Below are 13,842 nucleotides of genomic sequence, written 5' to 3' on the forward strand. Positions count from 1 at the left end.
GTTTCAACCAGATTTCCATATTTAGAGGGTGACACGTTTGCTTGTTTTGTAAAGTACCGCAGGGTGGGAAGCATCTCTGAGAATCAGTTTTCACATCTTGCCAGACTCTCAAATGGTTGTGGGCTTTGACTAGGCACTGAATTTGCAGTGACGTAAACCAGGCCATTGACTCCATGTATTAGTGGCTGAGACGGATATTTTTGGCTGGCTAAGCATAAATTTAGTGACATTTGGAATGTATTAGCCAGAAAATATTGAATTGTAGAAAGTTTTTTGTGAAACTACCTTTGCCTTGACAAATCTATTTGTGACATAATTGTGCAGTCCCATTGCCCGATTCTTTCCATTTTCAGATAATTGACTATAGACTGATGGGTCACATGCTCAAAGCTCATAACGTTCCCTAACTCTGCTTTCATTTTGTTCACAACTTAATCCCTGACATATTTACCGCATCCCTTGATCTTCATGATGCTGTGTCTTCACTAATGATCGCTAATAAACTTCCAGGGCCTTTGCCAAATTGCTGAGATGAGATTATGTAAACATGCTCTCCATTTAGTGGTGGCAAATCATCTTTTTTAGGGGTATCAGAGTAAAAGGGGCAGGGTACAAATAGAAATGACACATTTCAGAAATGTTGGCGTAAAACATTTTGAAAGCTGTTCATCCTTTTACACTTTAAAGTTGTTAATCTCTCCTTGTTTCGTTTTCCACATAAAACCATAATAAAGTGCAGCAACATTTGTGAGGTGTTAAAATGTGAATTGGTTAAGGTGTCATACATTTCTTTGTAAGATACCTCATAACTAGCTAAAGCATTAGCTCTGATGATACATTTTCATACGTTTTCTCTCCTTGTGTGTGTGTGTGTGTGTGTGCGCGTGTGTGCGCGCGTGCGCGCGTTATATTTCTGTATAGCCAATTAACAAACACAGTCAGCACCTGCGAGGCAGACTGGTGGCACTCTCAACGTGTTGATTGGCATCGTATTCAAAGCTGTACATCTGTTGTTTCCTGAGCTGCGGCTGCAGTTTCTGCTTTGTCCACTTGATGTCACAAACATTACAACGACTGCAGAAGCCGAGGCGGCGAGGAGTGATCAGCGCCTTTCAAGGCTGAACGCTCCCTCGGAACACAAGCCGCGTTCAGACGCGGCGGCGGTGAGTGACAGCGTTCCGGCTCCTACCAGATTGACGCGCTGTCATCAGCCGGAGACGAGGCAGAGCTGCGGGCGGCCTCGTGGCGTTCCCCTTCGTTGACCTTATTTAGGGAAAACCCCAGAGACCAGGCAGGAACCCGGGGGGATAGCATAGCCCCAGTCCCTTGTCTCGCCTAATCACCTGCACCCTGAGCAAGGCGCCGTTTAGACGTTTTACTGACGATCCCGCGCTGAAAAGTTTGTGGGAGTTCTTAAAAAGAGAGAGCGGCCTCCGTTGTAATGAGCTGAAAGCAGGTGTGATGAAACGTATGCCAGAGCTGTAAATTTCTCTCATTTGCATTAGGCAACTTGGGTGAATATCAGCGCAGGCTCTTAATGAGAATGATGCAATTATTGTCAGAAGGAGTGAGCGGTGCTCCGTGCGCTGTATTCATTTTTTCTACTATTTTAGGAACGTTGCTCATTTTCACTTTGACTTGTGGTGCAAATGCACCAGGAGAAATTAATCAAGGTGTGACGTCGCATGTCAAATTTAGAACAAAGTCATCGGTAGATAAGTTAATAAGACTTTTTAAGTTAATGTTATTATTTACTTAGTTATTTTTGAAAGGTTATGTCAGCCAGTGATGAACTGCACCGCCCGCTAAAATTTTATTTAACATTTATCAAAAGTGCAGCATGCCTTCTTATTTAGTCTCCTTTTCTCCAATAGAAATAAATCAAATACAGTCAAGCCAATTGTTTATGTTTTCAGAAATCACATAATTAGTAAATGTAATCCATTTGAGAGTCATTTGAATTTGAATACAGCTGCACTTTGAAGGATCATGAAGGCCAAACAAAGCGCCAGACATGTTAGAGAGAAAATGATTTGGAGAAGTTTGCAGTTCGGTCGAAGCATGCAGCGGTATTTATTCAAAGTTTTTGAACAACTCCCGAGAGAATCTGTTGACCCGACAACGAGTCACGCACTCCACAAATCTCACCATTATGGTAGATTTGCATGAATACAGCCACCGGTGGGAGAAAACCAGTGTGGTGCCCTGGCTGGATTCTGACCAACACGGAAAACATGCAGAGGGAAAAAGGTGTCCATAAAAACACATCCCCTCTGTGCAGCATGGAGGCGGCAGCATCGAGCCGTGAGAACGCTTCCCTGGTGCAGGCGGAGAGAAGGAAGCTGGTCAGAGTTGATATGAAGATGAAAGGAGCTGAAAACAGGACAATCCTGGAGGAAAACCCGTTTGAGCCCAAATGCAGAAAGCTTTTCCTCTTTTTGTTTCGCATAACGTTATGAAAATCATCCATCCTTTTCTTTCTCCTCCACACTTATTGGTGGTGATTTAGAACATAAAATCTCAGTAAAATTACACCCCTTTTGGTTTCATTTTGACAAAATTAGGCAAAGGCTTAAGAGGTGTGAACGTGTGAATCACCCGGCACGTGACATACAGAATATGTTTGAAAACAGAAACTCCTCTCCTGCTTTTTAACTAATCAAAGTTGGAGCCAGAATACGCACTTTTTAGCTCACAGATGTGAAACAACCGCAAACAGCTTCCACTGCTCCATGTTGCAGCCATGTTGGCTTTTGCAAAAGTGCCCTGATTAAGGCTAAAACTTGATACTTGTTTCACTTGTTTTTTTAAAGGAAAAAAACAAAACAACAACTACGTTCTGGTTTTGAACGGGGCTATGTGCTGGCTCTGCTATCAAACAGCCTCAAGAGAGGATTGTGAAGCTGGCAGCCAAACAGACTCCGCTTTGCTTGGCAAAGAATAAGTCTGCTACTGTCTTTCAGAAGATCACTCTGTGTTGTTTGTGGGCATTGGCTTTCATACAGATGAAACAAAACTTTAAGTAAATACACCAAGAGTTGATTAGAGCGCTTCGGTTTGGACGGAGTCTGCTGGCGTTTTCTGCCTTTTGCGTTCGCCGAGGCTTGTTGGGGAGGATGAGCTGCATGTGAACAGTCCCAACTCAACACTTGGGGGAATATTTTAAAGACATCCAATGGTGTGTTTTTCTTTTCTGTTTTTTTTTTTTTTTTTTTAAATTAACTGATGCGTATGACTGTACAAACACAGCTGTGGAGTGAAGCAGGGATTTTGTCTGCATGGTTTTACACAATACACAGTTTTGAAAGTTCCACCGATTGAAAAAGACAAAAATTCACCTTTTTTTTTTTTTAAATATTTGGGGTGATGATATCACAAGAGGCACAAAAAAAACAAGCTGAGCCGCATTAGTAAGTATTATAGTGAACTGTCAAAATATTACATATTTCGACAGATTCTGAATGATTCATGTTGCAACTGGCGTGTATAAACCAGAATTTGACTGTTGCAGACAATGAAGCTAAAGCAAATGGTTTTGCTGACAAACATCCACATGTACAGATCTGTTTAGACTTATGCTGGAATATTTCCATCTCATCGTTTTTCTTTTGGGTAGGGGCTGCAGGGTGGTAGCATTGTTGCCTAGCAGCAGGAAGGTCCTGGGTTCAAGTCCCAGGAGGAAGGATGCTGTTCCCGTTCATGTGTGGCTCCTCTCTGGGAGCTCCAGCTAAGATGGAAGGACGTATGCCTTTTGTGATGTCATCAGAGACATTTCTGATTAAATAAGGATTTACAATAAAATAGCTAAAGATGGAAAACTTTGTAGTTAAACTATATTTAATGTGAGTTAGATTTTGCAAAAAAAAAAAAAGTCTAGCAAGTCGCTTTAAAAAAAAACAGCTAAAACCATTAGCTGCTCCTTTAATGTAGTGATGAAGAAAAAAAAACACATAAAAAGAGATTGCCTTGACAGCCAACGGCCAAATCGCCAACGGTCCAAATCGCCAACGGCCTTCTCCATCCAGAAAAAAATTAGACAAATGGGGCCAGTAGCTGATTGTACCTGTAATGTTTTTGTACGTCTGACCTGCTGCAGCGTGTCTCTGAATGGCGCGGCAGCTGCTTTATCTGTGAGACGGCGCATCAAGCAGCCATTCTCCATTCTCAGGCAATAAGTTGCAGGAAATTAACTTAACCAATCTCTTCTCCCGCTCTCATATTTGAGAGCGGGAGAAGGAGGACTATCACTGCTGCTGCTGAGCAGCTCTATCATCACCTGTGTAATTGTGTTACCATTGACCTGTTCGTACCTGCCTCCAAATGCTGTCCGACATCTGAATTATGGGTGACATCACAGGTCTGTTACCCAGCCCGGTCTTTTTTTTGTCAGCCTGCTTTGTGTGTGTGTGTGTGTGTGTGTGTGTGTGTGTGTGTGTGTGTGTGTGTGTGTGTGTGTGTCTGTCTGTCCCATTCTCCTGGTAACACAATGAGATAAGGTACAGTGAACACCAACTCTGTAATAACTCTCAAAGGCCATGCCTATTAGCGCCGCGCACCATTCTGTGCGTCTGAGGCTACTGTTTTTGATGCTGCCACATTAACAAGCATTACACAGTCATTGGGTTTTAGAAGCTCTTACCGCCCCTGAGCCCACACATCATCGCAGTGGGCTTAACATTATGCCCTAAGAAAGCTGTGGGAGTTTTCTTCTCTTTTTTTTATTTTTGTTGAAATTGACCAACTTCAGGCTAGCTTTCTTTTTCTTGTTTTTTGTTTTTTTTCAATCTGCTTACGTTTTCTTCTCTCCTCTTCTCCTTTTTTTGTTAAAGAAGAAAATTGCCTCCTTTTGTTCCTAAACTCCCTGGTAGTCGTCCTCAACTGGCCTTTTTCCCTCCTCTCTGCCTCTCGCAGCTCATTTCCACACTACAAAGATGCTTTACTGGTGCAAACCTATTATTTTGCCTTGTCTTCCTCCATCCAACTTTTTATTTTAGTCACAGTGTTTGTTTCTTTTTCTTCTTACATGGTGCTTGAGAGGATTTCAGCATGTTCCTATGCATGAAAGACATTTTTTTTTCTTCCTAACAATATCAGCTTTTCTGCCTCCTTCACCGCAAACAATAGACACAGGGGTATCAAACATTTCTTTCTAAAGGGTATCAAAGTGGCAGCCCAGTGGTATTACAGTGCAGGAACAGGTACGTCATTTTAACCGACTCTAAAGTCGCCTGTGAGACGGGAGAGCGGATGGATGACGAGCTTGGTGAGAAGCAGTGGAGTTTTTCCTCAGTTGTCAAGCTGAGGTCTGATGATCTGGAAGATTTTAATGTCGGTTTGTAAGACGGTGAAAATGTTTGGGTTTTACTTCCAGATTAAATATGGATCTGAGAAGGCTTTAATTTTCTGTGCGCTCTGGGAGCTCCACTCGACGTGTTGACTGGAGCTCAAAGGTTTCATTTAGAAAACAAAGGCATCTGGCAACACATGAGTCATTTATACAAAGACGAGACTTAAGGAATAGAGATAAGGGGTAGGATTAAATAATTGTTTACTTCTTAGTATTCATTTCCCCCCCACCCAAAACATTAAAGTGGTGCTGAAGTTATTATTTTGTTCCTGGTTATATATGCACATGTTTTTTTCTGCTCAGCTGTTTGCTTGTTTTCTTGTTTTTTTAAAAACACGTTTGAAATAAATAGAAAAAAAACTAATAAAAATCAACGTACTCAATTTAGTGGACGTACCTTCAATGCAGGCAGATCTCAATGGATGAGACGGAAACAAATTCAGGGGATGAAAGAAACTTGCAGTTCTTATCAAAGGGTTCATATGTTTGCTTATGTCGCAACCACAAACTTCATCGCATTTTATTATGATTTTTTTTTGTGGAATAACTAATTGCTAAATGAATACTTGAAATGTAATGGTTTTCTACAGTTTTTCCTTAAAAAAAAATAAAAAATCTAAAAAGTGCGGTGTGCATTTATTTTTCAGCCCTCCTGAGTTTTACAGACACACTTGTGTCACAAAAAAAAATAAAAAAATTAACAGGACACCTTTAAGATAAACATGTCCCGCCCTCATGTTTACATTTTAGAAAAAGATGGAGACAAGGAACAGCAAGGAGAGACTTTTTCCACTTTGAACCGACTGAATGACAACGAACGCTCTGCAGATTTGTCAACACTGTCTGATCAATTTGGTGTAAGATGGCTCGCCGGGTTTGGCACAAACCAGTTGAGCTCAGCGGCAATCGACCGAAAATGAAGCATTCTTTTTTCTTTCTTTTTTTTTAAATTTTCAAATAGTCAATACAAAACGCAAAAATAAAACAGATACATTTGACTCTTGTAAATTTTAATAAAGGTTTGTCCTCATTAACACCCCCCGCCCCTTTTTTAATTTAGTCCATCACTACACTGCATGTAAAAGAATCGTTCCAGAGAGTTTTTTTTTTTTTTGCCGTCAAAGACATAGATTAGATCCTAATCATCATTAGCGGCTATTATTTTCTTTTAATTTGGAGGAAGCGGCGCACTCTGATAGCGTATCTTTATGATAATCTAGTTTCTTTGCTCTCTGTTTTACACAATGGGAATAACAATCATTGCCTTCTCTTTTTGCGCCCTGCGACTTTTTTTTTCTTCTTTTTATCCCAACAGGCCGTGCAGAAAGATAGACTTTCATTACCTGAGGGCGCAGAAACATTATTCATGCAAAAAAGTCATTCGCTCTGAGGTTTAACGGTTAAATATTTTGTCAGATCTTTGCAAATCTTACATTGACGCTGTTTTTACATGCTGGACTGAGTAATTCCAGACAGGATGTGCTGCTGATCTTCTGGACAGAAAAAGAGAGAAAAGAATATGACTCTCCCCAACCTGACAGAAATAATAAGGTTTCCACATAAAAGCTGTTGACCACAGATGCTGTCTCTGTTGCAGGAGGATCTTGACAGCAAACTCTGCATTGTACATTGCTGGTATCTGTACTAAAAATACAACCATGCCATTAGTCCTGATACGACTAATTTAACCATTTTTAGTGTATTTTTCTCCCCTCCTCTATCAAATCTAAATATTCAATTTTCCCCCTCTATGTATGACCTGTTGAGTTTCTTCCTCTCTTCACTTGTCTTGAAATGTCGTCTCTGTGCTCCAGCCTCTATCGTCGCCCAGAAGTGGTGGTGTCAAATGCAGCCCTGCATGGACGGAGAGGAGTGCAAAGTCCTGCCCGACCTGACAGGCTGGTCATGCAGCACCGGCAACAAAGTCAAAACCACCAAGGTAGGAAGAAAACCTGACAATATTATCACTTTTTCAGTTTATGTGATCTTAGGTAGATATTAAATGCATGCGATTGCAAAATGATAAAATGAAACCCCATCTGGTCAAATTAGAAGATTTTTTAAAAAAGGGGATTTAAATCATTGTTCAATCGTTGGTCATTTCAAACCATCATCATCAAGCTGCAACACGGCTTCCCAGAAAAATGACCGCTGCTTGCATCACTTCACCCAAATCAGCCATTTATTAAATCATCTTTAATGAGAGAAGTTCAACTGCTGTGAGGAAATCTTCAGGGCAACGAGGAGGAGTTCAGTTCAGCAAGTTCAACTGCTGTCTATTAAAATTTAACTAAGAGAATGTACGGAAAATCAAGGCTTATTAGTACCTGGGTGTTAATATTATTGAGAACCTATCAATATTTTGAATTTACATGATTTTGAATCTAAAACAACACTGAAATGTCAACAATTGATTTTCTCACTTGTTGACTGTATGGCGCCCTTTATGACCTTGTGTTTTTATTATATAAAGTGCCTTGAACTGCCTTGTTCCTGAAATGTGCCATACAAATAAACTCGACTGATTGATTATTGAACTCCAATATGTCATAGAAACGTCTGACAAAAACATCTGGCGACACAGAAACAGTAAAAGTTCTGAAAAACTTTCAGTTTTCCAACTTTATACTGCAAAGATGCACCACATCTGGATAAGATGTCGTGCTGGGTAAGCGCGACATCTTACGCAGGGCTTCAGCCCACGCTAAAGGTAGGAAAGGTGGAATCAAAGGCCCAATCACAGCCAAGAACCAGAAAGACAGACAACAGAAAAGCTGAAGCTGGTGACTGCATCAGTAGATTTTCTCAACACATCTATAAAGAATGAATGAATAATATATAATGACTCCTTTCTGTCAGAACCAGCGTTAGCTTTGTCAGCAAGTTGACCAGCAGCAGCAGCAGCTGCTGACCCGTTGGATCAGACCAGCCTTCGCTCCCTAGGAGCCAGAATGAGATTCTCACCCTTGAGTAAACATACCACATTTGATGAAAAACAGAAAAGCAGCTGTTTATTTATTAGCTGGTTGATTAGTCATGCTATCTGCTCAAGGACCCAGTTTGTAACCAGGTACTTCACAGACAAGCAGCTCACAGTTTATTTTCTCTAACTGGGGAATAATGATTGGAGCTTTTATTTCAGCCATTTTTAAGCAGAAGAGGAAGGTGTGATGAAATATTTTAGTTGTTTGGAAATCCAAACTTTTAAAAGGGAAGCTATTGTGGACTTTCTGTCAAGCAGGATCAAGTCAAGTCAGCTATGTTGTTATAAAAATGCTGTATGTATATCAGACATGACATAAAATAATTTGACTCAGCAATTTAATGCCTGGAAATTGGGCCTCTGTCTCTTTAAGAAGCTCCTATTCTTTCCAACACTCCGCCTTCAGCACGACATCACAATTCTCCTCCATGTTGCCGTTTACAACCGTTCTTATGAGCATTGGACTGTGAAGTAATTTGTGTGACGAGCTCAGTTGTTTGCTGATTGCTGCTGCCGCTAGTCTGGAGGGGCTGTGCTTGGAAGGCGGAAGCTCGGCTGGAGGCCGCAGCTCCGAGGAGGAACGTTGGGTAGTTAGGTGTATTGTGTGAGCAAGCGTTTCGGCACCCTGAATGGTTGCCATGGGAGATTCAAGGATTTTGCAAACATGCATAAAAGAATCAAAACAACACTCCTGGTGTGTTTTTGATTAAACAATAACATTATAACATGAACAAAAAGTCACTTTTACATAATGCCCCTCCTTTATACCTCCGTGTGATTTGATTCTGCTGATGATGGAAAAATTGTCCATTTAGCATTTAGGCTAAACGTCAAAAAAAAAAAAATCCAACCAGTTTTGCTTTTCCTTCCCTTTTCTGTTTGATTGTCTTGGCAACAGCAACTATAGCAGTGCAGCGGAGTGTCTTTTCATTTGTGGCAGCAACAAAGGATGCAACTTCATCAGTGTCCACTGGGGAATGGATGGCGTGTCCGCTCCTGCCCTGACCAAGATTTAAAGCAGATCAACCCGACCTTGAGCTTTTATTTGGTGCATTTCTTTTCTTTAACTTTCCTGTTCTTATCAGCTGCAGGTGAATAAGTTTCCAGCTTCATGTCTCCTTCACTTTTCTCCCCTTAAGAAGGCTGCAGACGAAGCGGGTCTCACAGGATCGAGCGACGGCATCAGGGATAATGTAAACAAATGTCACAAGCATAACTAAATAAGCCTCGAAAAAGTTGGCAAAAATGGCAGAGAAAATACACGCCATACCTCAACAACAAGCGGGCCCCTTAGTGCGCATCATGTCTTATTGCAACTCTAAGTGTAATTCATACAACCGCTATATGATGCAGAGTAAATGAATGTCATTCAGATGGGATAAATTGATTTAAATGAGGGTCCTTCATGGCCCTTTGTAAAGTAGTTGAAGTGTGAAAGTTAATTTGAAGCTCTAGACGTGCGTGTGTACGCGTGAGCCTGCGCGCGCGCGCGCGTGTGTGTGTGTGTGTGTGTGTATCGTGGGACTGACTTAGCAGGTGCTTTTTATTTACAGGTGAAATATAAAAAGAGAAACAGTTGGAGAAGGGGGGGAGGGAAAGCGGCGCAGGCGCCGTGAGAGTAATTGCTCAAGAGATGGCACAGCAGCCCAACATGCCCAACATCTGTCGTATTCATTAGAATGCATTATGGCGGGAGCCTTCCACAGAGGCTGTACAATTAAGAGTCATAATTAAATTGGTGAGCGGGGTAGACTGAGGCACCGAGGCTCTTCTGAGCTCCATCACAGGCAGCACAATTAATGACCCCGAGTCTAACGCCAACTCTGGGAGTGATGGGTGCAATTATCCTCGTCCTGTTGCCTTTTCATTTCATCCCTCGTTTTTTGTTTGTTTTTTTTTTTTCTTTCTGATTTGTCCCACAAAGCCTGACTAGCTGGTCAGCTGACTGCTTTAATTGTGCATCTGCAAGCAGGGAAGGCATTTACTCGGAGACTTGGTGGCAGATGTCACGGCAAGCAGCCGCGACGACACACCGATCCCCCAGGCAACCGCTCACGCCGCCGCACTCTGCGGCTTTCGTCTTCATCCGGCTTCTCATTTTCCATCCGTGACCTCCTTCCATCACCTCGGCATCTTATTTGCCACGATGATCTGTATCTGTCCGTCTCCTTTTTTCTCCCTCTCCCACACAGCGTTGGCGGTGCTGCAGAAACACGCAGGGCAACACCGCAACGGTTCGACAAGAAAGAGCAGAGACGGGCTTCACATATAATGTTTCCTACGTCTAATATTACAGTCCGACTTTCACAGCGTTCTCGGGATTGGAACACGAGAACCGGAGTTTTCTAATTTATCCGCACGTCGGTTCGTTTGAAACGCACACGGGATTAGGTTTGTAGATGGAAAGGTCTTTACATCTTCGATTATATGCGTTCAGCCCAATGCCAGACTGTAAACAAGTCGCTGCAGCTGCAAACCATGCAGAATTTAGCTTTAGCCAGCGAGCCGCCACTGTTTCTCTCAAAACGAGCTGTTTTCCTACCAGAACAGAAGGACGGCGAGGCAGAAACAGAGAGGAAGGACATTGATTTAAAAATTCCTTCTGCGATCTCTGATCCCAGCTTTCAAAAGGCAACATTTACCCAGTGTTTGTGAAGTGAGTGGAGATATTCCACCACGCAGTGACTAACAAAAGCGTTCATAACTCTTGAACCTTTTTATTTTTTATTTTATTTTATTTTATTTTGGCAAATTACAACCGTAAACTCAAACACTTTCAATTCGGTTTTATGTAAGGCAGCAGAGCAAGACAAGATGGTGCATAATTTTGAAGTGGAAGAAAAAACTACATATGTTTTTCAAAGGGGTTTTTTCTATCAGGCTTTTATGTATTCAGCCTCATTTGAGTTCAATCCAGTTCAGTTGAAGAATACTTTATTTATCCCAAAGGGAAATTAAACGCCATAACTCATAACATCCAAATATCTTCAAAGAGTTGCTGTGTTGCAGGAGGAATCTTCTGTAGCAGTCGGTTTTGCAGCTAATCTAAAGAGGCCTCTGACTGCAGTTGGCCTTATGTAAGTCAGGCCAAGCTAAAACCTCAATTTCCAGACAGCGGAGGCGATATTCCAGAGTAATATGTCCTGGATGACACCAACAGTTGAATACAAACACTGCTAATCTGCTGACTAAAAGGGTAGAAATCCAGGAAGAGAAACTTTGGAGTGATAGCCCTAAGTAAACTTTAATCGATTATCTTCATAAGTTGCAGAAGTGATTAAAAACAACCTGATTTTGTGTGATTTAACATATAAGGTAACCCCAGCTGTTTTGTGAAGAAAATTAGTGAACAAACAGGATCATGAAGATCAAGGAACACAGCAGATAGGTGAGAGATGAAATGGTGGGAAAATTTCACAGGAGGCTTGGATTATTAAAACAACATCCTAGCTAGTTTGGATATTTCAGAAAACAAGTATGAAGCTTCTGAAAATGTACTCAAGAAATTTAGCCTTCATGAAAAGAGGCGGGCTTGGAGGAAGGTTAAAAGAAAACCATGAAAAGTTCAGTTTGCAAAGAGCCAGAGAGAATATTAGACACACAACTCATGTGTGATGATACTGTTGCAAGATGGAGACCAAAACTCAACCTGCAAATGCCACGAGTGGGTGAAAATAACACCTCAAACGCATCACTCACACTGCCAAGCATGGTGGAAGCAGCAACATGACATGGGAATACGTTTCTTCCGTAGGGACAGGAAGGCGGAAGGAGCTAAATACAAGGAAGACGACCGGTTTGACTCTTGAGGCCGGTGCTGGAGGTTTACCTTCCAGTAGCATGAAAGCAAAGCAGACCCGTGTGTCACAAAGTCCTGAACTAAACAAGCTATAGAGAAAACAGATTTTCATAGAAGATCTCTGTGCAGCCGAACTTCAGCAAAAAGGAATGGGGGACTCTAAAGTCTCTATGTGCAAACCTGCCACAAGACTTGCAGCTGAACTTGCAGCACCACATGACTTTACACAAAATGTTGCCTTGAAGGGGTGAACAGAAATGGATGTCCCACTTTTGAGACATCTACGGAGAAATCAGGGAGCCCTCGTCCATCCGCTTCAGAATAAAAACGCATCTCGTCAAATTCACAGACATATTTTGAACGCCCTGTGAAAAAGGGGTTCAAGGAGCGTTCGTGTTTTTGCGTCGTTTGTTCGTGACACACTAATTCTAACTCTTTCTCTCTCTCTCTCTGCTTCTCTTTGCAGGTTACACGATAGCGAGAGAGCCGCCGAGGCAAAAGGAAACCCGAAGCGCTCCATGTGGAGACGGCGGATGACTCACACGCATTCACAGCCCGACGGGGGAACATGGAGGGGAAGGGACTGCTGTCTGCCACACAAAAAAACAAAATGGATAAAATGTTCTCATCAAAACCACACGGAGACACACACACACACACACACACACATGCGGCGAAATCTACCAAACTGTTCACAGGAGCTATGAGACTGCAGTCACACACGGACAACGACTTTATTCCTACTCTCTACGGTGGACCTCAAAAACACAAAGATGCAGTATTTTTGAAACTGTGCTTGAGCCGAGCGTTTCTGGTGCGAGAGCGTAGCGTGAGCTCCAGGACGCGCTGACGGCGTCGTCAAACTCTGGAAGCCTCTGCCGGGGACGGGAGTGAAGAAGGTCTGGGAGCAATGAAAGAGATAAAAGCTCATAACTGGCGGAATAGCAAATTAGCATCAGAATGCTCTTGTGGGTCATGTCACCGACGCTCACACTGTTTTCGCAGGAGTCATTTTGCGGCTCTAATTAGGGGGGATTGCAGTAGAATCATAACAGCATTATTAAAAATTCATGTAGGATATTTGCACCCGTCGGAACCGTTTGGGTGATGTTTTATTGTTCGGCACGCGGCGCATCCTTTGTGGTGGATCTGAAATGAAACTGGAGGTGAAAGCGTTTTGTAAACTGTCTGATGTTCGAAGTACTGTAGATAAATATGCATATCGTAAACCATTAATTCTGAGTAATTTGGTAAAAAAAAAAAAAAGTATTCATGGAGCTTTACTTTCTTGCAGCTTGGAACAATATGAACTAGCAAACTACTTCTCATTTATTTCTCTTTTTATTTTCGCCCGGAGACATTTATGAGCCCATCCTTCAGAGTTATGTCTCCTTGATCTGCTGGGTTCAGTCTGTGGCTATGGGTTTTTTTTTTTTTAAGGAATCCCATAAAAACGCTGAACCAAAAAGAATCATCTGTCTTTAAGCTATTCATGCCACTCATTGAAACTGATTTTTCTAGCTACAGAGACTTGCAAAAGTATTAATACTTCTTGGCCATTTTAGCATTTTTGTTTCTTAAAGAACAGAAACTGATGTATTTCAGTTTGATTATATAAAATAGTCCAACAGGCACGTGCAGAGGAGTGGGGGGGCTTGGGGTGCTTGAGCACCGGCCCCTTTTGCTCCTTGCCCCCAAGTGCCCTTTTGGTCA

The 13,842-nt window shown here is 42.0% G+C and overlaps 1 protein-coding gene across 2 annotated transcripts in view; it reads left to right on the plus strand.

Annotated features, from left to right (window-relative positions):
- tafa4b (TAFA chemokine like family member 4b) overlaps nucleotides 1-13,448 on the plus strand; it is a 50,214-nt gene extending 36,766 nt beyond the window's left edge. For both annotated transcript variants that reach the window (XM_007573582.2, XM_016661527.1), the window contains exons 5-6: nucleotides 7,162-7,286; nucleotides 12,596-13,448. In XM_007573582.2, coding sequence (XP_007573644.1) covers nucleotides 7,162-7,286; nucleotides 12,596-12,607 — 137 coding nt within the window. In that variant the 3' untranslated portion in view covers nucleotides 12,608-13,448. The remainder of the gene's footprint in view (nucleotides 1-7,161; nucleotides 7,287-12,595) is intronic.
- The last annotated feature ends 394 nt before the right edge of the window (nucleotides 13,449-13,842 follow it).

Source organism: Poecilia formosa, unplaced genomic scaffold, assembly GCF_000485575.1.
Source record: "Poecilia formosa unplaced genomic scaffold, Poecilia_formosa-5.1.2 Scaffold334, whole genome shotgun sequence".
Lineage (NCBI taxonomy): Eukaryota > Metazoa > Chordata > Actinopteri > Cyprinodontiformes > Poeciliidae > Poecilia > Poecilia formosa.